The 21,931-nt window shown below is 39.0% G+C and overlaps 1 protein-coding gene across 3 annotated transcripts in view; it reads left to right on the top strand.

The window, feature by feature from the left end:
- The window catches only part of TANGO2 (transport and golgi organization 2 homolog), a 221,829-nt gene that overhangs the window by 49,609 nt on the left and 150,289 nt on the right, over positions 1–21,931 (top strand). For all 3 annotated transcript variants that reach the window (XM_089672462.1, XM_089672463.1, XM_089672461.1), the window contains exon 2: positions 12,413–12,531. In XM_089672462.1, coding sequence (XP_089528588.1) covers positions 12,476–12,531 — 56 coding nt within the window. In that variant the 5' untranslated portion in view covers positions 12,413–12,475. The remainder of the gene's footprint in view (positions 1–12,412; positions 12,532–21,931) is intronic.

Below are 21,931 nucleotides of genomic sequence, written 5' to 3'. Positions count from 1 at the left end.
TTGAATAACTCAAGCGCTAACTATGGTGAAATAAAAACAAAAAATTACAATTAAATGCTGCAGCCGCTAGTGCACACAACCCATGTCTCAGTGGGGCAAATGATACAATTATAATGTGAAGTGAAACAATGCTTCGTTACATGAAACAATGGTACAAACCATTATATATGGAAAAATAGAGAAAAAAGACCAGAGGGTAAAGGACCCAGAGGCCAAAAAGGGGGTCCAAATGAGGACAAACTGCAGCCTTGAAAACCAAATAATAAACAAAAATAATTTAATTTGCAGTAAAAAAAAGTACAAATATCACAAAGATAGATAGATATATATATATATATATATATATATATATATATATATATATATATATATATATGGCATGATAAGCCAAAATATACAAAAAATTACCTCACCACCACCCAGGGGGAAAGAAAGTCAAAAGCAGAATGGCAAGATCAACCTGGACAACACTAGACATGCAAAAAGTCCCATAAAGATGTAATGAATAGTAGACCTGTGATGAATAGTATAGTCTCAAAATTTGAACAAGACAGTGAAGATGACAAGCAGGTGATGATATAGATAGCTCAAGAAGGTATGGTGAGTAACAAGGACAGGATTCATGTATAAATCTCATAACCATATAAACATACACGAGAAGTGCATAATAATTCAATCTAGATAAACATGATCCTTGATGCAACCATCAAAAATAATTTATATAATCCCTAGTATCAGGGTAAAGAGCTGAAGGTCATTCCTCAGGTATCAGGTAAAGTATGAAAGTATTACAGATCTCTCATCAAAAATATGTGGTTAGGCTTGTGGTGCAAAATTATGTAGAATACATCTCCTCAATATTGCAAGAGTGGTTTGATGATGGAAGGGAAATGGCAATATATAACATAATATGCCCAATTTCCCAAAGGTCATCTAGACAGTCAATGATTATCATGTAGACATGTATCATACAGATGGCATAATAGCTTGGTGGAGCCCATAATATGCATAATATATAGATGCCTTGGATACTTGAAGCACGAGGGGTTGTCAGGTGAAAACCCAGTACAGTAAAAGTCCATAAAAAATGCAGATATGGTAAAGTGGAAAGCTTGTATCAAACCTGTAACAGCTAATAGTCATCAACCGACCTGTAGCCCATGCGGGGATAGTTGCTGAGGTCAGTGGAGTTGAATCCTGTGTGTTAACAGGTGAAGATCCTCCCAATATAGGGAAAGCTATCAGCCACTGTTGGGTCAGATTCCTGTTGCCAGCCCCAAACGTGCCGTGATAATAGGCTTGTAATGCAGAGTTATGTAGAAGACATCTCTATAATATATCAAGAGTGGTTAGATGACGGCAAGAAAAATGGCAATATATGGCATAATATGCCCAATATCCCAGGGATCTTTTGGCCAGTCAATGATTGTCATGTATCATGTATTATTTGAGGACTTTTATTGAACTGGGTCTCTATCTGATAATCTCCTGTGCTCCATTATTCAAGGCATTTATATATTATGCATACTACCGGCTCCACCAAACAATTATGCCATCTGCATGATACATGTATTTCTTTTGAGGTTGCCTGTGGGTTTTTCTTTGAATCCCAGACAATTCTTCTGTCCGTTATGGCTGCAATATCTTTTGGTCTACCTGACCTTGGCTTGGTATCAAGAGATCCCCAAACTTTCCACTTCTTAATAGGTGATTTAACCGTACTGATTGGCATATTCAAGGCTTTGGACATCTTTTTATGTCCTTTTCCATCTTTAGAAAGTTCCATTACTTTGTTACGCAGGACTTTTGATAGTTCTTTTCTTATCCCCATGGCTCAGTATCTAGCCTAGTCAGTACTTCCATGTAAGAGCTAACAAACTCATTGACTATTTATACACTGACACTAATTGCAATTTAAAAAGCCACAGGTGTGGGACATTCACCTCTAATTGGCATTTTTAACCCGTGTGTGTCTGTACCAAGGCCAAACATTCCAGTGTATGTAAACTTTTGATCATGGCCATTTGGGTGATTTCTGTTATGATTTAAAAAGGAACCAAACAACTATTTGAAAATAAATGGCTTCATATGATCATCATCCTTCAATAAAAGAGCATTATTTGGCATGATCAGTCATATTTTCAATATCAATGCCAACATTTCACAATTTCTGCCAGGGTATGTAAACTTTTTAGCACAACTGTAGCTTTGTGCTTAAGGTCATTGTTGTGCTAGAAAGTCCAAGAGCTTTCCATGTGCAGCTTTCGTACAGAAGAATGCAAATTGTATGTCAGTACTTTTTGATAATATGCTGTTTTCATCTTGCCATCAATTTTCACAGGATTCCCCACCCCATAACATCAGTGAGCCACCACCATTATTCACAGTGTGGATGGCAGCCTTGTCACTATAGGCCTTGTTGACCCCTTTCCAAACATACTGCTTAAGTTTGTGACCATAAAGCTCTATTTTGATCTCGTCACTCCAGATTACAGTGTACCAGAATCTGTGAGGCATGTTGTCGGGCATATTGTAACTGGGCTTTTTTGTGCCATTGGCACAGTAAAGGCTTCTTTCTGGCAATTTGACAATGCAGCTTATTTTTGTTCAAGTATCATCATATTGTGCTCCTTGAAACAGATCTGTCTTTTTTCCAGAGCAGCCTTTATTTCTTCTGTGGTTACCTGTGGGTTTTTTCTTTGTCTCTCTAACAATTTTTCTGGCAGTTGTGGCTGCAATCTTTCTTGGTCTATCTGACCTTGGCTTAGTATCAAGAGATCCCTGAGTTTTCCACTTCTTAATAAGTGATTGGACAGTACTGACTGGCATATTCAAGGCTTTGGATATCTTTTTGTATCCTTTTTCATCTTTATAAAATTCCATTAGCTTGTTACGCAGGTCTTTTGACAGTTCTTTTCTGCACCCCATGGCTCAGTATGTAGCATGCTCAGTGCATCCACCTGAGATTCAACAAGTTCATTGACTACTTATACACAGACACTAATTGCCATTTAAAAAGCCACAGATGTGGGGAAATTAACCTTTAATTTCCATGTTAACCTGTGTGCATCATCTTGTGTGTCTGTACCGAGGCCAAACATTTCAGGATATGTATTTGATCAGGGCCATTTGGGTGATTTATGTTATCATTATGATTTAAAAAGGATCCTAACAACTATGTGATAATAAATTACTTTATATGTTCACTATTCTTAAAAGGCCTTTTTGTTTGGCATGATTAGTTATAGCTTCAATATCAATGCCAAAATTTCATGATTTCTGCCAGGGTATGCAAACTTATGAGCACAACTGTATATTGCTGGCTTTTTTCTAATGCTGGTTTAGTTTGTTGTTGTTATGTGGTTTTCTGCATTACAAGTGGACCATAGCTCAATTTACAGGTGTACACAGTGGTAAACATAAAACAATGAGCCCCTTTGTTCTCTCCAGTAAACCAATAAAATGTCATTAAATGTATGCTCTGTGTAACCCAAAAAATCTTTTTACTCTACCAGGCTTAATTTAGTAAGCATTACAGAGAACAGTAAGGATGTGGGAAGTGCAGTAACCCATAATCACCTTTCAGATTTGGCTGCATAAAAAAAATTAAATACTTTTCCATATATACAGTATCTGGCAAAAGCAGATTTATCTTCCATCTCCCAAGCTCCTCTGAAGATGTGTTTTGATGCCAGGGATATTGTGGCCTGTAAAGGTGACACTATATTCTACTCCAGCTTGTGCTGGTGGCAATACCTATGCAGACTGCTACAAAAGCCTTGTTCTTGCCCTGTTTCTTCCCATGCCATGTTTCCACATTACCTGGAGACTGAGTGAAAAGACCTCGGAAATTAGAACAAGAGAATCTTTCCATGTGGGATCATAATTACTTAGCCAAGGTTGTTATTTAATCAATTCCTGATTACAATGAAGTGCATTGTGGCTGGAAATTGAACGTCTTTCAGTGTGTATAATTTGAATATCCCTCTCCTCTATACTAAGTGCCCTATTATTAGATTTTAATGAGTTCCTGTGGTATAAATATTGGTTTTCTATTTAATTTTTCTCTTCACCCTTTTCCCCACTAGGTTGTATCATTTCAGTACACTATAAAATCTTTTTCAATATTTGTACTGCATGCTTGGTTTAATTTACTGCATAAATGTTCATTTTTTTTCTGCTTCATAACAAAATTCTTTGTTGTGTAAATTTTTTTCCATTTACACTTCCTTCATGTCTATTTCTAACCTGTTTCTAGAAATGCTAATTGTCTGCCTGTTATGCTGATCCTGTCGGTTCAATACATCTTGTGTCACTGAGCTGTGTCACACTGAGCAAATTTTCATATGGTATAGGTTACTTTAAAAGTGTTTGTAAAGGCAAAAGATAGGGCAAGGAAGGGTTAGACTCTCTGTAAAATTTGTATTGTTGTCTCTGTCACCACTGGGGAGATTCACCCCATATTACTTCTGATGACTTTTGTCACCATAATTGAAACGGAGGGGGTGAGGATAAATCTTCCAATGGGACACCTATTCAGGTGATAGCTATATAAAAGGAGGATTTCTGACTTCTTTCACTTTGGAGAGATTCCTCTCACTTCCTGTTACATCTCTGGAATGGGAAGTGAAGGGAAATCTCTCTGATGAGACACACAGGGTTTTAACCTTTCCCTCTTCTATCAAAACTAAGAAAAAACATTTTGGCTTTATACAGTTAGGTCCATATATATTTGGACACAGGCACAATTTTAATTTTTTTCAGGTATTTACCAAAACATATTCAAGCTATAGTTATATAATGGATATGGACTGAAAGTGCACACTCTCTCAGGTTTAATTTGAGGGTATGTACATCCAAATTGGAGGAAGGGTTTAGAAATTACAGCTCTTTAGAGTAGCCATGAATCTTAAGAGGCTTATGAATGATTTGCACCTTGTGGTGAACCCTCTGTATTTGCTCTTGTGAAGTCTTCTCTTAATTGTAGACTTTGACAATGATACGCCCACCTGCTTGGAGAGTGTCCTTCACTTGTCTGGGTGTTGTGAATGGGTTTTTCTTTACCATAGAGAGGATCCTGTGATCATTCACCACTGTTGTCTTCCGTGGACGTCCATGCCTTTTTTATGTTGCTGAGCTCACCAGTGCATTCTTCTTTCCTCCTAAACTGTTTATTTGGCCACTCCTAATATCGCTGCTATCTCTCTGATGGATTTGTTTAGTTTTTGAAGCCTTAAAATGGCCTGTTTCACTTGCATGGACAGCTCCTTTGAACTCACAATGTAGGTACACAGTAAGAGATTCCAAATGCAAATACCACAGTTAGAATCAACTTCAGACCTTTTACCTGCTTCATTGATGAAGAAATAACGAAGGAGTAGCCCACACCTGGCCATAAAACTGCTTTTGCTTCAATTGTCCAATTACTTTTGGTCCCTTGAAAAAGGGGGATAGCTATTTTGCTTGTGATATCTATCCATCTCTTATGACTTCCTTCAGTTATGGTAGAATATATACTTTGCATACATGCGCAAACATCCTTATGTGAATGTATACTATTGCCCCTGCATGGGCACAATGCAGCTTATGTACTATCAAACTTCAATAAATATACTGAAACAGGAAGTGAGAGGAGCTGTGCTGGAGGTGGACACAACGTATAATCAGTGACATGGAGCCATGTACATTTTTATTGACAGAGGGGGTGTTAGGACAGATTGTGGGGTGTTTTGTTTTGTTTTTTCCTTAATGCAAAAAAATGCATCAAGGCAAAAAGCATTTAGACTTTAGTACCACTTTAAATGAGCCCCAACCTACAAAACCTAGGTCCTGTTCTATTTATTTTTACCACAATGCATTTAGGCTACATTGTAGTGACAGGAATCAGAAATTTCTGCTGTGGCTCTTAGTGGTTAGGTGCTGCCGCTGGCCATGTTCACTATAATGACAGGTCACCGACGGCTGTAGCTATTGGAGGCTCCTGCACAGCCAATGATTACCTGTGGTGATCTCTGATTCCTGTCGCTGCAATTCGCACTGGCCCTAATCGCCAGTGTGACCGTAGCCTTAGCTCATGTGCATCAAATCCTGGTTTTTGGACAGTCAAGAAGCACAGGTGCAGCATCATATCCACATTCTGCATTCAAGGCATACATCTCTAAAGGTATACAGCCCTATGTACAAGTACCTCTCAGTACATCAACCAGAGGCTGCTGGCAGTGGAACTGGATGCTGCACCTGTATCTCCCTGGCACCTGTAAATGCTGAGATTTAATGTACATGAGCTAAATGCCCAGTGTGCATGAGACCTTAGGGTGCCAACACATTGGGTGTTTTTACTAAAACCAGATAGTGCAAAATCTGGTGCAGCTGTGCTGGTTCAATCTGTTCAATTTCAATCTATGCAACTTCCATCTGTGATGTCTATGCAAGTCGCACCTGAAATCACAAAAAGTAGCGAAGAAACGTTTTTTCAAATCGGTGCAGCACCACAAAGTCGAAGTCTCACCAATATCAACAGTTTAATTGCGGACAATAGAGTGTGACTTGTCATGCGATTTGAAACTGTCATATCACATGACAAGTCACACTGGTGTGAACCAGGGCTAATTTACCAAGCTTAGAAGGTTATTGGCTACCATGCACAGCTGCACTAGATTCTGAGTGCACCAGTTTTAGTAAATCTCCCCCATTGTATCTTGCCTGGTGCAATACTTGGTAGTTACAACAACACTGACATAAATGAGCCCTTAACATTGTATATACCCACAGATTGTGATGTAATCATGTTTTTTGAGGTACGTGCATGCGCATAAAAAAAATTATATTAAAGTGTAGGTCTAGTTGGAATTAAATAAAAAAAAAAGTCAGCAGCAACAAAAACTGTAGCTGCTGACTTTTAAAAAATGGGCACTCACCTATCCCTCCTGCGGTGTCCTCACACCAACCGTACTGTCTCCTTGGCGCCGGCATCTTCAGTGTGGGCACCCGGCTATGACCGCTTGTGGCTCCCAATCCTTAACAGGGAGCAGGGGACAAAGCCTCAAAGCGGAACTTCCTCTTTTGGGTGGAGCTCTGCTTTAAGACTGGCCATACACTGGATTATTCAGCTTTGAAAAGAACATTAATGATGCTCAAATGTGCACCTTTGGCCAGACTATGAACTTTAAAGTATTTTTAGCATTTCCTGAGCGAAAATCATGTATAGTGTTACATACTAAATTAGTTAATTCAAGAAAAAAATCTAATTTTCCTGTCACTACAGTCAAAAATGAACACCACTATTAGAAAATTGAATGAGTGTTCTTGAAACAAAAAATTTCATATCAGATTCTATTAGTTTATGGCCAGGAACACTCATATTTCCATGTTATTTTATTGTGGTGTTGTTCAGCTCTCAGAAAAAGTACAGGGTCATGATCACACACATAACAACTGTCTCCTCTTCTTAGTAACTACCATTTCATTGACTAAAACTAAAATGCTCAAGCTGGAAAACACACAAAAAAATGCATGTACAAATATATGAAAAACGACCAAAGATTCTGAGGTTCAAGTGTGAATGTAGACTGAGGAAAAGAGTTGTGATTTCAGTGCCTCTGTACTTAACCACTTCCCGACCGGTGGCACTGCAGGGTCGGGTGGCCGTCTATAAACGGCCTCCCCGCACCCTGCTTGTGCGCGCTTCCTGGGAGCGCGCAGCACCGCGATCCGGTGCCCGCTGTGTCCTCCGTACACAGTGAAACACCGATCGTCGGACGGGACCTCTGTACGAGGTCCCGATCATGTGATCACTGATTGGCCAATCAGTGATCACATGCAAAGTAGTAAGCAAGATGTCACTTGTGACATCATTGCTTACTATGTGTGAAATCTGTGAATGATCACAGAGGTCACATGGTACAAGCCTATTCACAACAGGCTTGTACCATGTGACAAGCTGTGACCAATCACAGCTCACTCAGTACTTCTCAATGAGTGCAAGAATGCACACAGAGAGAAAGAGAAATGATTGCTTTTACATCCTATATGGGTGTAAAAGCAATGTGTAAAAAAAAAAAAAAAATCCTCATCACCCCCCACAAGTAGTACAGTGTCACCATGGTAACACTGTACTGCTAGGGTGACAGTATGTAAAAAAATAAATAAAAATAATATAAAAAAATAAAATAAAAATGTAAAAAAAAATGTTTAAAAATTATAATTTTTGGTTATAAACTAATTTGGATTTTTTTTTTACTAAAGATAACGGAATAAATTTTGGCAAAGATTTATGATGAAATATTATTTATTTGCAAAATTTTATAAAAAAAACACTTTTTTTAAAAATTTTTGGACTTTTTCATTTACATAGCAAAAAAAAATAAAAATCCCAGCGGTGAATAAATACCACCAAAATAAAGCTTTATCTGTCTCAAAAAAATGGTAAAAAATTCATTTGGGTACAGTGTTGCATGACCGCGCAATTGTCATTCAAAGCGTGATAGCGCTGAAAGCTGAAAATTGCCCTGGTCAGGAAGGGGGTAAAAGTGTCCGGTCTGGAAGTGGTTAAAGAACAACTCCGGGATGTACACAAAAATCACCTACAAAAAACACTAAACAGTTAATAAAAGGTAATAAAATCCCTACCATTCAAGAGAAAAGTCTAATTGAATTTATACAACCTCATCTCTGTAATTAAAAAGATAACAGCATCTGCTCTGCCAAGGAGGAGGTGTAACAGCAGGGATTACATCATATCCTTTCCTCTCTCACTCTGCAGTAAAAGGAAACTACGGTTCCCATCACCACAGGGAATTGTAGTGAATGTGGGCGGGTACACTAGGCCTTGAATGTATCAGAGTCTCTGTCCGACCACTACTGCAAGTGTGGCTGAATTACATCACTGCTTCCTGGAGAAAGAACTACAGAAGGGATGTGCCAAGACCAGTGGCTGGGGGAATAGGAGACATAGCAGCCACTGGTCTTACAAACAGGAAACCAAACAGAATTAACAGTTTGATTTGAAAATGAATAGGCTATTTTAGAGCAACTACTGAGCGAACCAGAAGATGGATGACATATTCAGTGAAGGTGAACAAGGACATGTAAATATGTTTTTGCCTGGAGTTCTGCTTTATCTGTGAATATTAATTTCTCCATAATGCCTATAGCTTTAGAGGTGAATGAAGGTTTGTTCTTTTTACTGCTTGTTCAAAGTATGAACTGTAAATACTTTAAAGCAGTAGTAAACTCAATAGCATTACTTTGCTGCATTAATTCCTTAAGAATCAATGTATATGGTGCTCTATTTCCATTTTGTCTAACCTGTGCCACTCTGTTGTAATCCTGATAGGATAGATGTAGTGACGTCACAGGTGCATGTGCATTTTAGCAGGTATTCATGGCATGTTCTGTGTGCCGTCTATCCATTCCAGTGGATGCTGTGCATATGTCATTTATCTTCGTCATTGCAATCCTGCAAGAGTACAGCCCCGTGTACAGCTTCCTGAAACACCCGATGTGACTTGCTACATCATAAGGGGGTGTAAACATCAGCGCTGATCATGGGACTCTCAGTGCTAATTGTAAACATGCTGGTCAAAAGCCAAAATAGCTTTGGCTATACTTTTCCTTTTAAATGAACAACAAATTATTTAAAACTCCAGAAAATATGGATTGTGTACAAGGGTTGTTTACCTGTGTTTGACATGCATTTTAAAAATCAACGGCAGTTCATTATTTTTCTACAGCCCTGATAATGACACATAAGATAATGACACATATATTAATTTATCTGCAAGGAAACGTGCAGTCATCATTGCTTTGCACAAAAAGGGAGGATGTTTATTGCTGCTACTAAGATTGCACCTAAATCAACCCATTTGTTGGAGCATCATGTACTTCAAAAAGAGAGGTTCAGTTGTTAGGAAGAAGGCTTCAGGGTGCCCAAGAAAGTCCAGCAAGCTCCAGGACCCTCTCTTAAAGTTGATTTGGCTGCAGGATCGGGGCACCAATATTGCAGAGCTTGCTCGGGAATGGCAGCAGGCAGGTATGAGTGCATCTGCATGCACAGTAAGGCAAAGACTTTTGGAGTAAGGCCTCGTGTCAAGAAAGTCAGCAAAGAAGCCACCTCTCGCCAGGAAAAACATCAGGGACAGACTGATATTCTGCAAAAGTTACAGGAATTGGACTGCTGAGAACTGGGGTAAAATCATTTTCTCTAATGAATCCCCTTTCCGATTGGGGCATCCGGAAAAAACCTTGTCCAGAGAAGAAAAGATTAATGCTACCATCAGTCCTGTGTCATGCCAACAGTAATGCCTCCTGAGACCATTCATGAGTGGGGTTATTTCTCAGCCAAGGGAGTGGGCTCACTCACAATTTTGCCCAAAAACACAGCTGTAAATAAAGAATGGTACAAAAACATCCTTCGAGAGCAACTTCTCCCGACCATGCAAGAACAGTTTGGTGACAAACAATGCCTGTTCCAGCATGACGGAGCACCTTGCTATACGACAAAAGTGATGACAGTGGCTTGGGGAACAAAACATCGAAATTTTGGGTGCATGGCCAGGAAACTCTCCAGACCTTAATCCCATTGAGAACTTGTGGTCAGTCCTCAAGAGGAAGGTGAACAGACCCCCCCCCCCCCCACACACACAAATTCTAAAAAATCTCTGAGCATTGATTATGCAAGAATGGGCTGCCTTCAGTATGTGGTCCGGAGGTTGATTGACAGCATGCCGGTTCGAATTGCAGAGGTCTTGAAAAAGAAGGGTCAGCACTGCAAATATTGACTCCTTTCATAAACTTAATGTAATTGTCATTAAAAGTCTTTAACACTTATGAAATGCTCGTAATTATACTTCAGTATACCATAGCAACATCTGACAAGATCTAAAAACACTGAGGCAGCGGACTTTGTGAAAAGGGTTCACTGTAGATGACAGTTCTGTGGCTGTGTTTTGACCGGCTTAGCCTTGAGTTTGTCTGAAGGCAGCATGTTCTATTTGAGATGCATTTTGTATTGTAGGCTAAGCAGATCAGACAACATTTTTTTTGTGTTTGAGGATTGTATTCATATGCAACAACCAGCTAACATTTGTGTACACTAGTCCTTAGCGCTGAATTAAGCTTGCCTCCCTCCACGCTCTTGCTGGCATCTTTACCCTGTCTTCTTCCGAGTTTTGGATTTTTGTCCATTTGAATTGGCCAGGCTGGAATGACATGACACTTACTCATGCATATGGTAGTTCATTCTTTCTAACACCAAGATGTGCTGAGGCTGAGAATGTACAGAAACTCCCAACAGGGTTTTTTTTGGGTAGGGGTGGACGGTGGGGGGGAGGGAATGTATGGGATGAGCATTGTTATGTTTATTTTTTTATGTCCAATTAATATATCCTGTTCATTAGCCATTGAGGTGCTGTATCCTTTCTTTCTTGGGGTTTTTGTGTTGAGAATGTACACTACTCTGTGCATTATTTTTTTCTTTTTCAAAAGGAGTTTAAAACTATGTGAACAAAAAGGTCACCAATATAAACACCTCTGTCAGTGTTGTATTATTTCTCCCAACCTTGTAACTGTCACTTTTGCTGGACAGCTGGGCTTGCATTTAAATATAAATATGAATTAAAAGTATGCAAAATAATTAATGAGTTAGTATTCAGAATATAAATATTACAGGAAATAACTTCATTTGGTTATTAGATTACATTATATTTTGCTCTAGTGTTCCTTTTAAATCTTCCTTTTTTTTAACCTATTTTTGTATCCGCACAAACACCCTTGGCAGGGTTATAGGTTGCTCAGACCCTGGACCACTGTGCTGGATCACTTCACCTGATCTGTTAATGCGAAGGAAAAAAAGGCATGTGAAACAAAAAAATGAATTCCTATACTGAATATTATCACACATACAAGCTGCATACAGTTTCAGAATACATTATTTTTCCTGATACCTGTTTTTCTTAGCTGATATTAGTATAAAAGGCTTGGGATGCTACAGGTTTCAAGTAAACTGCAGTGTCTGCATTGCTACTGCAAAACATTTTTTGATAGAATAATCATACAGTAATGACAAATGCTAAAACATTAGCTTTCTCTAAGATGGAGGGATTTCAAAGCTTCTGTTTCTGGGAATATTTCTTATTATTTACCTTCCAGTGGTTCTCTTAGAAAAGCACCATATTAAATTTCCATTTAAGTGACACTTAAAGCTGTAAGAATTTATTTGCGTAAGCTAGATCAATTCTTCTCATTAATACAAATATGCCTTTGGTCTCCTTTTGGTTTTACCATTGAGTGCTACTAATGGAAACAATTGAAAAATGAAACTTTTCAATAAAGGCAATGTTTGCTAGAACACAGCAAAGTGTAAAACATTTTCTTTGATTATTCCATGTACTTAATCTTTACTTTTTGTCTACAGGCAACAAAAGATTCATCCATGAAATAACACTTTGCCCATGTATTGACACTTTTTTGCGACCTCATGTGCATCATCTTCTTCAAATTTGATCCACGTCCTGTCTCCAAGAATGCATATAGGTAAATTACATTTTTACTATGCACAGCTCTTCTGTTGAATTAATTTAGTCTGGGTGAAGCGTGACACTGGGCAATGGATAAAGGATACTTGCACTCAGAGAAACAGTTATGCTGCCATTGCTTATCTTATGAAAATGCTAGTTATCTGGCTTCTATAGTTTCCAAGTTACTAACCCAGAATGGGTAAGCAGCCAGACAATTCAGACTTCTTGCATACATGACCCATTCCAGTGATTCAGAAAAAATTTGAAGGATCAGCATTATAACAAGGCAACTTGGATTGAAAAATGGAAAGGTGAACATGTAGCCTTTCTCAGCACAAGTTCATTTTGTGTATTTAAGTAATTAGCTAACACAAGCAGAGAACCTTTTAGAGGATGTTCAACCATTCACATCACCTTTTATCAAGTATTGTAGCTAACCGTCTAATGCTCCTTTTGTGGTTTTGTACACACGCACTTTCAGGTCAGTTTAGGGTGAAAGCTAGTTAACCTACCAATATGTCTTTAGACTGTGGTAGGAAATTGAAACACCTAAATGAAACCCATGCAGGGATAACATACAGTACAGTCATCATAAACAGAGTGTTCAGTGGTAGGAGCAAGGCTGCCTTTTAGGTTAGGGTATCCATACATTGACCTGGGTTCGACAGCAGTATTGCCCCTGAGGATTGGACCATAGAGGGGTTTTCCCTCCAAGGATAAAAAGGGAGAGAGACTTACCATTGTAAGCATTCACCATCACTCCCAAAGAATCTTTACAGCACCTACTCGTTCTTTATGATGTTGTTGCAAATCACTCATGGTCCACTTGGGAAGGTTGGCAAAGTCTTATTGAAGTTCAAAGCTAGTTTGAGAACAGGCAGACATCACTAATAATTCTCTCTTAGGTATTTGCCTGACTATGACTTGCCTTACAGGTGGAGGAAGATGATCTGCAGATTATTTGCGAATATGAGTGGGCAGCCATTAACTTATGACAAGATACCAGATCGCTCAATATATGTTATTTTAGAAAAAAAAATACTTTAAGAAATTTTAAGTTGATTAGTTATCCTGTCAAAAAGTAATAAATGTGTAATGAAAACAGAATAACAATCACGCATTTCGTGGATCACTGTCTACTTCCTCAGGAGGAAATGCAAGATACATGTCTGTAAAGACAGATAAATACCAAAATTATAATACCATATAAATAAGTGAATGGCTCTCAAAAATACAACAGTAAATGTCGACACCTTCTGTGGGAAATATTTAAATTGAAAAAAATATATATATATATATATTTCCCACAGAAAGTGCCGATATTCGCTGTTGGTGTCATTACGAACTATCACACTTTATGGACCTGCTCTCCATGAATACTCAATCTAACCTGCATGTGTCCCTTTAATACCTGTGGGTTACACTGCCACAGCCTCGGGGATAGAAGTCCCCTAGCATCTTCTGCCCCTAAAGGCTGCTGGGTCTAATTCTGAGCTGATTTGTCAGTAATAAGGCTATCTGTCATATTTCTGGAAGCCATCCACTTGTTATATGATATTATCATTTTTTTATCTATCTGTCTTTATAGACCTATAGCTTGCATCTACTCCTGAGGAAGTGGACAGTGATCCACGAAATGCGCCAAGTTCTGGGATGCAATAAATTTTTGGACGCAATATGCCATATAATCATGCCCTTATATCTGTAAAATAACTTAATTGTTTAATTTGTTTATTACAGGTACTTATATAGCGCCATTAATTTACGCAGTGCTTTACATATATATTGTACATTCACATCAGTTCCTAAGCTTTAGGGGGCGTACAGTCTAAGGTCCCTAACTTAAATTCATACATACACATACTAGGGCCAATTTAGGCAGGATCCAGTTACCCTACCAGCATGTATTTGGAGTGTGGAAGGAAACCAGAGTACCCGGAGGAAACCCATGCAGGCACAGGGAGAACATGCAAACTGCAGGCAGGTGGTGCCATGGTTGGGATTTGAACCAACGACCCTAGTACTGCCAGTGCTAACTGTGCTGCCCACATTATGAATATCGTGACCAACAATGAATTTATATTATTACAGTGTTTATTTAGTATATACTATGAATCAGCTCATTATAGTTTTAGTTGGATTTTACAGTGTTTATTTAACAATAAAACTTGTAATCATGTGTGCAAACCATGTCATATTTTGTATGTGATGTACCTCATGTAAAGTCCCAGGACCAATGTATTTGGAATTGCATATGAGTGCTACAGATTAGTCTTGTTGGATGTATAAATATGGTTTTGGTGGGACACTTATTGATGCTTGTGTGTTTTTAAGTTTACAAAATTTAAAATAAACACACATTTGGGCCTATTAATTTAAAAAAAACATAAAAAATGGGAAAAAACAGGAACCCTTTTTGTGCCAGATTAAAAAAGGCCAGGTATTTTTTACTTTAGCTGTCTTTGCGGTATTTTATGAAGGTTCCATCTACTTAAAACTGATGGTTTAGTTTTGGAGTAAAGCCCACAGGTTAAAACAAGTAGTGTATCAATGTTCCAAGAAATATGTTTAATGAGAGCTTCAAGCACCTATTCTTAACCCTGTTTTTCACTTTGCTTTAAAGAAGACAGGAGATGTGATCTTATAGTGGGTGCCAGTGAGCTAGATACCACAACTCTCGCTGGAGTCCTTAAAGTATAACTAAACCCTAGGCAAAAACATCTTGTACAGGGTTTAATTCTAAACTTGCACAATGCCGATCTCTTTATTTACTTTTCTAAATCAGTTTGTAGGCTGCGGGAGGGGTACGGTAGGTGCGCCCCCAGCACATTTACTGGTCGGAACCGGAAAGCTCCCGATGCCTTCTTGCGATCGGGAGCTTTCCAATCATGTGACTGTCAAGCACAGCTGTCTCATGATCGGAATGCCTGCTTCCACATCCCAGCATTTAGAATCTCTTAAAGGGAAAGTGGCTGTGGCAGGAAGAAGTTAAAGTCTACATAGCCCTTTTCCTGGCCCTCACCCTCCTTTTAATGCTGCCTCATCTCATGTGCATGTCCCCTAATGAGAATGTGGGACTGGCTTCTCGTCAGGTTTAGCCTATGGAAAAAGTCGTATCGTGCAGTCCAAAACAGGAGCGAGCAGCCAAGGACAATAATGCTATGACTCCATAGATATACTGTGAGTAAGTACCACCCTTGGACAGGATTTGTCAGTAGCAGGATCAATAGTTTAAGACCGAAGTGCACACTACATGCTTTGCAGTGAATGGCACCCCAACACACTAAAACAACCAACAATTTTGTGACAGGTCTGATTTTTAGGACATTTTGGTGGGCTGCCTTAATGAAATATGCCTTAATGTGCAACATAAATGCCTTAACGCAGCATAGAAATGTAAATGGGCCCAAAATGTGTGAACTGTATAAATATAAAATATGTTATACCTGTAAATATGTGAAATATATGTGGGTGTCATGTTTTTTACTGGTTCCAGGCACCAGGCACTCCAAATTGTTTTCTGCTGGTTTGCCGGAAAATGCTAAAAATATCAAATCATAGACTGCTGGTGGGAACAGCCTTTTGTCTACATCTCTGTATGTTCTCACTGTGTCTTTTCATGCCCATAATTGCAGTCAGGTGTACGTCTCAGTTGGGTGTACTGCACAGCTTTTTAGGGCAAATGATTGATGACAGAGGTCTCTTCTAAAGCTTCTAAACTCGGACAACACATAATGTACAATGGGACCAAGTTAACGGTGAGCTGATGAATCTGGCCGAACAGATGGCAAGACAATGGGTGTACAGCAGGAGCCTTAAGGGTAGCTGACTCACAGCACTCCTTCTAGGGGACATCTGTCTACCATCGCGATAGTGTGTTATCCATAAATATATATAAACTCATGTGTTTCCAAGAAATGTGGATATTAAGAATAAGTGCAGTACTCCTTTCACGTTTTTATTTCTGTAAGGAAAATGTATGCGTCGTCTAAAAAGTTCTGTGAAATATTGTTAGCAACTGCAGTGTGGCTGGCAGAGATAAGGGAATTCAAGTCATGTAGGCACAGATGCAAAACTTTAAAGAAGAACTCTGCTAAATAAAAGTAATATGGCTGCAGAATATAAAGTCTTAGCATTTTAGAAAAAAAAAAGGGGGTAGCAAAGACATACACTCACCGGCCACTTTATTAGGTACACCTGTTCAATTGCTTGCTAACACAAATTGCTAATCAGCCAATCACATAGCAGCAACTCAATGCAATTAGGCATCTAGACATTGATAACTTTCTTAAATTCAAACTGCACATTACAATGGGAAAGAAAGAGAGGATTTAAGAGACTTTGAACGTGGCATGGTTGTTGGTGTCAGACAGGCTGGTCTCAGTATTTCAAAAACTGCTGATCTACTGGGATTTTCACGCACCATCATCTCTGGTGTTTAGAGAGAATGGTCTGAAAAAGAGAAAATATCCAGTGAGCCGTAGTTGTGTGGACGAAAATGCCTTGTTGATGTTAGAGGAGAAAGGGCAGACTAGTTGCTGCAATATTTAGATGGTAGGGTCAGAATCTGGTGTAAACAACATGAAAGCATGTACAGTGGGGCAAAAAAGTATTTAGTCAGCCACCAATTGTGCAAGTTCTCCCACTTAAAAAGATGAGAGAGGCATGTAATTGGCATCATAGGTAGACCTCAACTATGAGAGACAAAATTAGAAAAAAAAAATCCAGACAATCACATTGGCTGATTTGGAAAGAATTTATTTGCAAATTATGGTGGAAAATAAGTATTTGGTCACCTACAAACAAGCAAGATTTCTGGCTCTCACAGACCTGTACCTTCTTCTTTAGGTGGCTCATCTGTTCTGCACTCATTACCTGTATCAATGGCACCTGTTTGAACTTGTTATCAGTATAAATGACACCTGTCCACAACCTCAAACAGTCACACTCCAAACTCCACTATGGTGAAGACCAAAGAGCTGTCGAAGGACACCAGAAACAAAATTGTAGACCTGCACCAGGCTGGGAAGACATAGTCCTACCTCTAAATATTTGTGTGGGGTGTCATATTTTATCATAACGTATAGTGGATCACTTACTGGAACTGTGTTTTTAGGTGTCGACATTTTTCCTTCTAATTAAATGCATTTTCTTTTTTACCTTTTGTAAAGGGTACTTGAAAACAAGATTTTCTGTGGAACACTTGTTCGCCGCCAATGATAAATATTTGCTGGACAATTTCAGAGACGACAAATACCCAGTACAAATTCTGTGTTTGTCCAAACCCTTTTTTTTCCCCTCAACTATGGATTGCGTGGGCAAGGATTAGAACCCCTGTCAGGGTTTTTACTGATATTTTGGGGCTTTGTCAGATTTTATTTCACTTCTTGTCTTGCTTACAATATTTTACCAGATAGGAAGTTAGGGGAACTCTCCAGTTGCAACAACAGACAAAAGTAATAAAAGCAGAAACACTGTGCACAGTAATAGTATAGAATCTTTTTAAAATTATGGATAAAAGCAAAGTGTTGTGCTCACATATTAACACCTTTTTATACAGGCATATTGAACTTACAGTTTCTGGGTGTCTGTCTTGCCTCCCTTCAGAGTTCCTCCCGGGTCTCATCAGAGTCCCTGCCTCCTCTGTCATTTGTACAGAGTTGCCAGGAACATGTTTCATGAATGAACCCCCTTATCAGCCTTGAAGACTACCAGTTTGCAGCTTTCTGCAGAGTTCTCTCCTTACCAACAGCAAGGCATAGAGAGGACTCTTAATGATGGACTTTACTTTGCTGGACCTACTTTTATTGCATATACTAGATATTCTTTATAGGTATCATTAACTGTTTATGTGGTGATTATTTTATAAGTCTTTGTTTCATATAAAATGTTTGCACACTGCTGATTAGTAAAATCATTCCTCAAATTACCTAGAATTTTAGAATGCTTTCAACAGACAGAAATAAAAATACTTTTCTCTGTCAATATTATATGCTGATCATTGGAACAAATTTGTGTTTTCCCATTTTTTTTTTTTTTTAGTTTAAACAGTAGTTAGGGGGATGTATTGTACATCTATAAAGTGAATTTTTCAACTACCAAAATGTTATTAAAAGAGGTTATTCATTGTTTTTTAGTAGGGAAAGGATAAAATGCCTAATAGCCTTTTTTTTTTTTTTTTTTTTAAATTAACAAACACCTGTTCTGTGCAATGGTTTTGTACAGAACAGCCCTGATCATCCTCTTCTCTGATTCTCTGTCGGTGCTCCAGGTTCCTCCCTCCTGTCTAGTTCCCCCAGAGCAAGCAGCTTGCTATAGGGGCACCTGCAGGCTCGCTCCCAAGCTGCTGCTTTGTGTGTCCTTTCACAAACGGAACGTGGCTCGGCCCTGCCCCCGCTCTACAATAATGGCACTTCCATGTTCTGTGTACTGTGGGAGACCACATAGAGTGCATGCTGGGTTCGGGATTTAATGCAGAGAATGTACAATCGTCACCCACATCCTTCACGCAGCAAAAAACAACATTACTAAACTCTGGAAATCCTTATAGTCTCCCTCTATTTCCAAAGTTATCCTCAATCTAAATACACAATGTGATATGGAGAGAAGATTCACACTACTACAAGCTCCTGACACTAATTTTTTATAAAAAATGGTCCTTTATGGTCTCTAAACTCAAATTGCACAATAAAATTCTGATTGCAACTTCTTACAACACTATTGACTGGTATCCAAGTTCATTGTTGTTAATTTTTTTTACTCCCAGTTATTATTCCCTCTCCCCCTCCTACTCTCAACCCCCCCCCCCCCCATCATACCTCTACTCCATTCTTTTCTGGTTCCCAACAAACAAAACAATATAGTTCACTATCTATTGAATGTCATCATTAAGAAAAACTCCTTTGAGCCTCATGAACCTCACACATTGTTGTAATGTCAAGCTGCAAAAAGAACTAGACATGATGTATGATATACAGTGAGGAACAGAAGTATTTGAACACCCTGTGATTTTCCACGTTCTCCCACTTAGAAATCATGGAGGGGTCTGAAATTCACATTGTAGGTGCATTTCCACTCTGAGAGACAGAATTTAAAAAAAAATTCAGGAAATCACATTGTATGATTTTTAAAGAATTTATTTGTCTTGCACTGCTGAATATAAGTATTGGTACACCTGAGAAAATCAGTGTTAATATTTGGTACAGAAGCCTTTGTTTGCAATTACAGAGGTCAAACGTTTCCTGTAGTTCTTGACCAGGTTTGCACACACTGCAACAGGGATTTTGGCCCACTCCTCCACACAGATCTCCTCCTAGATCTGTCAGGTTTCGGGGCTGTCGCTGAGCAACACGGAGATCAGCTCCCTCCAAAGATGATCTATTGTATTTAGGTCTGGAGACTGGCTCGGCCACTCCAGAACCTTGATATGCTTCTTACAGAGCCACTCCTTGGTTATCCTGGCTTTGTGCTTCGGGTCGTTGTCATGTTGGAAGACCCAGCCACGACCCATCTTCAATGCTCTGACTGAGGGAAGGAGGTTGTTGCTCAAAATCTCAAAATAAATGGCCCCATTCACCCTCTCCTTAATACAGTGCAGTCGTCTTGTCCCCTTGGCAGAAAAGCACCCCCAAAGCATGATGTTACCACCTCCATGCTTCACAGTAGGGATGGTGTTCTTGGGATGCAACTCATCCTTCTTTTTCCTCCAAACACAACGAATGAAGTTTAGACCAAAAAGTTCTACTTTGGTCTCATCTGACCACATGACTTTCTCCCATGCCTCCTCTGGATCATCAGATGGTGGTTGGCAAACGTTAGACAGGCCTGGCCATGTGATGACTTGAGCAGGGGAACCTACCGTGCAATGCATGATTTGAAACCATGACGGCGTAGTGTTCTACCGACAGTGACTTTTGAAACTGTGGTCCCAGCTCTCTTCATGTCATTGACCAGCTGCTCCCTTGTAGTTCTGGGCCAATTCCTCACCTTTCTTATCAGTGATACCCCACGAGGTGAGATCTTGCACGGAGTCCGAGGGAGACTGACGGTCGTCTTTAGCGTCTTCCATTTTCTAACAGTTGCTCCAACAGTTAATCTATTTTCACCAAGCTGCTTGGCAATTGCCCCGTAGCCCTTTCCAACCCTTGTGGAGGTCCACAATTTTGTCTCTGGTGTCTTTTGACAGCTCTTTGGTCTTGCCCATGGTAGTAGTTGGCATCTGACTGACTGTGGGGTGGACAGGTGTCTTTAAAAAGCTCAGACAGGTGCTACTAAGTTAGATTAATGAGTGGAGTAGAGGTGGACTTTTTAAAGGCACAGTAACAGGTCTTTGAGAGCCAGAATTCTTGCTGTTTCTTAAGTGTGTTAAGTGTTCAGCAGTGCAAGACAAATAAATTCTTTAAAAATCATACAATGTGATTTCCTGAATTTTTTTTAAAATTCTGTTTCTCAGAGTGGGAATGCACCTACAATGTGAATTTCAGACCCCTCCATGATTTCTAAGTGGGAGAACTTGCAAAATCGCAGGGTGTTCAAATACTTCTGTTCCTCACTGTATGATTACCCTGTATGTCAAAAATGTCAATAAAAAAGAATTGAAATAAAAAAAGTGTTAAACAACTAAAATATAAAACAAAAAAGAGAAAAACAAAATTTAACACATACACATGCGCAAGCATGGAGTGCACACATGTATGTAGTTGATTGCACCACGCGTTATAGACCCCTACTCATATCAGCGTGAGAGCAATACTTCTAGGTCCCACATTTAAGGTTAATACATTGAAAGCATCACCTATTGATAATTTTGAGTACAGTAATTCTTCGCCATTTCATAGGCACCCCAAATTTTGAGACATGATAGTTCTGGTTTCTACTTACTTGACGCTACCTCATCTTTTATTTTGTACAATACAATTGGGGATTAAATTGTGTGTATCATGTTACACATGCATTGTTTGCTTTCCTTTACATTTTGCCCTTTCCTCACTCCGTAACTAGGCATGCTTTCCTTGTTAGTCCCACCCGTCTTCATGCTTTAGTCTCCATTCATCACATGTACTGTGTTCTGATGGAGCTAGACAAACTATGATTTTTATTTATTTTTTACCTATCAGACGTTCACCTGTGAAAATCTGCACAAGTTTTCAATTAAAGCTTTCTGTGATCTGCAGGAAGTCATTTGGATCAAGTTACTGTCTGCCAGGCTACTAGACTGTAAGTTAAGGTATCTCACCACAACATCAGTTACAGAGATCACACTTTTATTGCTTAGATTGCTGAAGCAGAACAATGTGCACTAAAATGTATTTTAATTAATTTTTTTCCCTGAAAATGTAGATTTAATAAACAGTTGCACAAATATTTTTTATAAGAAGGTATGCACTTAACACTGTGCAACTTAAATTAAAATACCA

This window comes from Staurois parvus, unplaced genomic scaffold, assembly GCF_062004578.1.
Source record: "Staurois parvus isolate SC_StPar_1 unplaced genomic scaffold, SC_StPar_1.0 ptg000129l, whole genome shotgun sequence".
Lineage (NCBI taxonomy): Eukaryota > Metazoa > Chordata > Amphibia > Anura > Ranidae > Staurois > Staurois parvus.
This window is presented reverse-complemented; position numbering and strand designations above follow the sequence as displayed.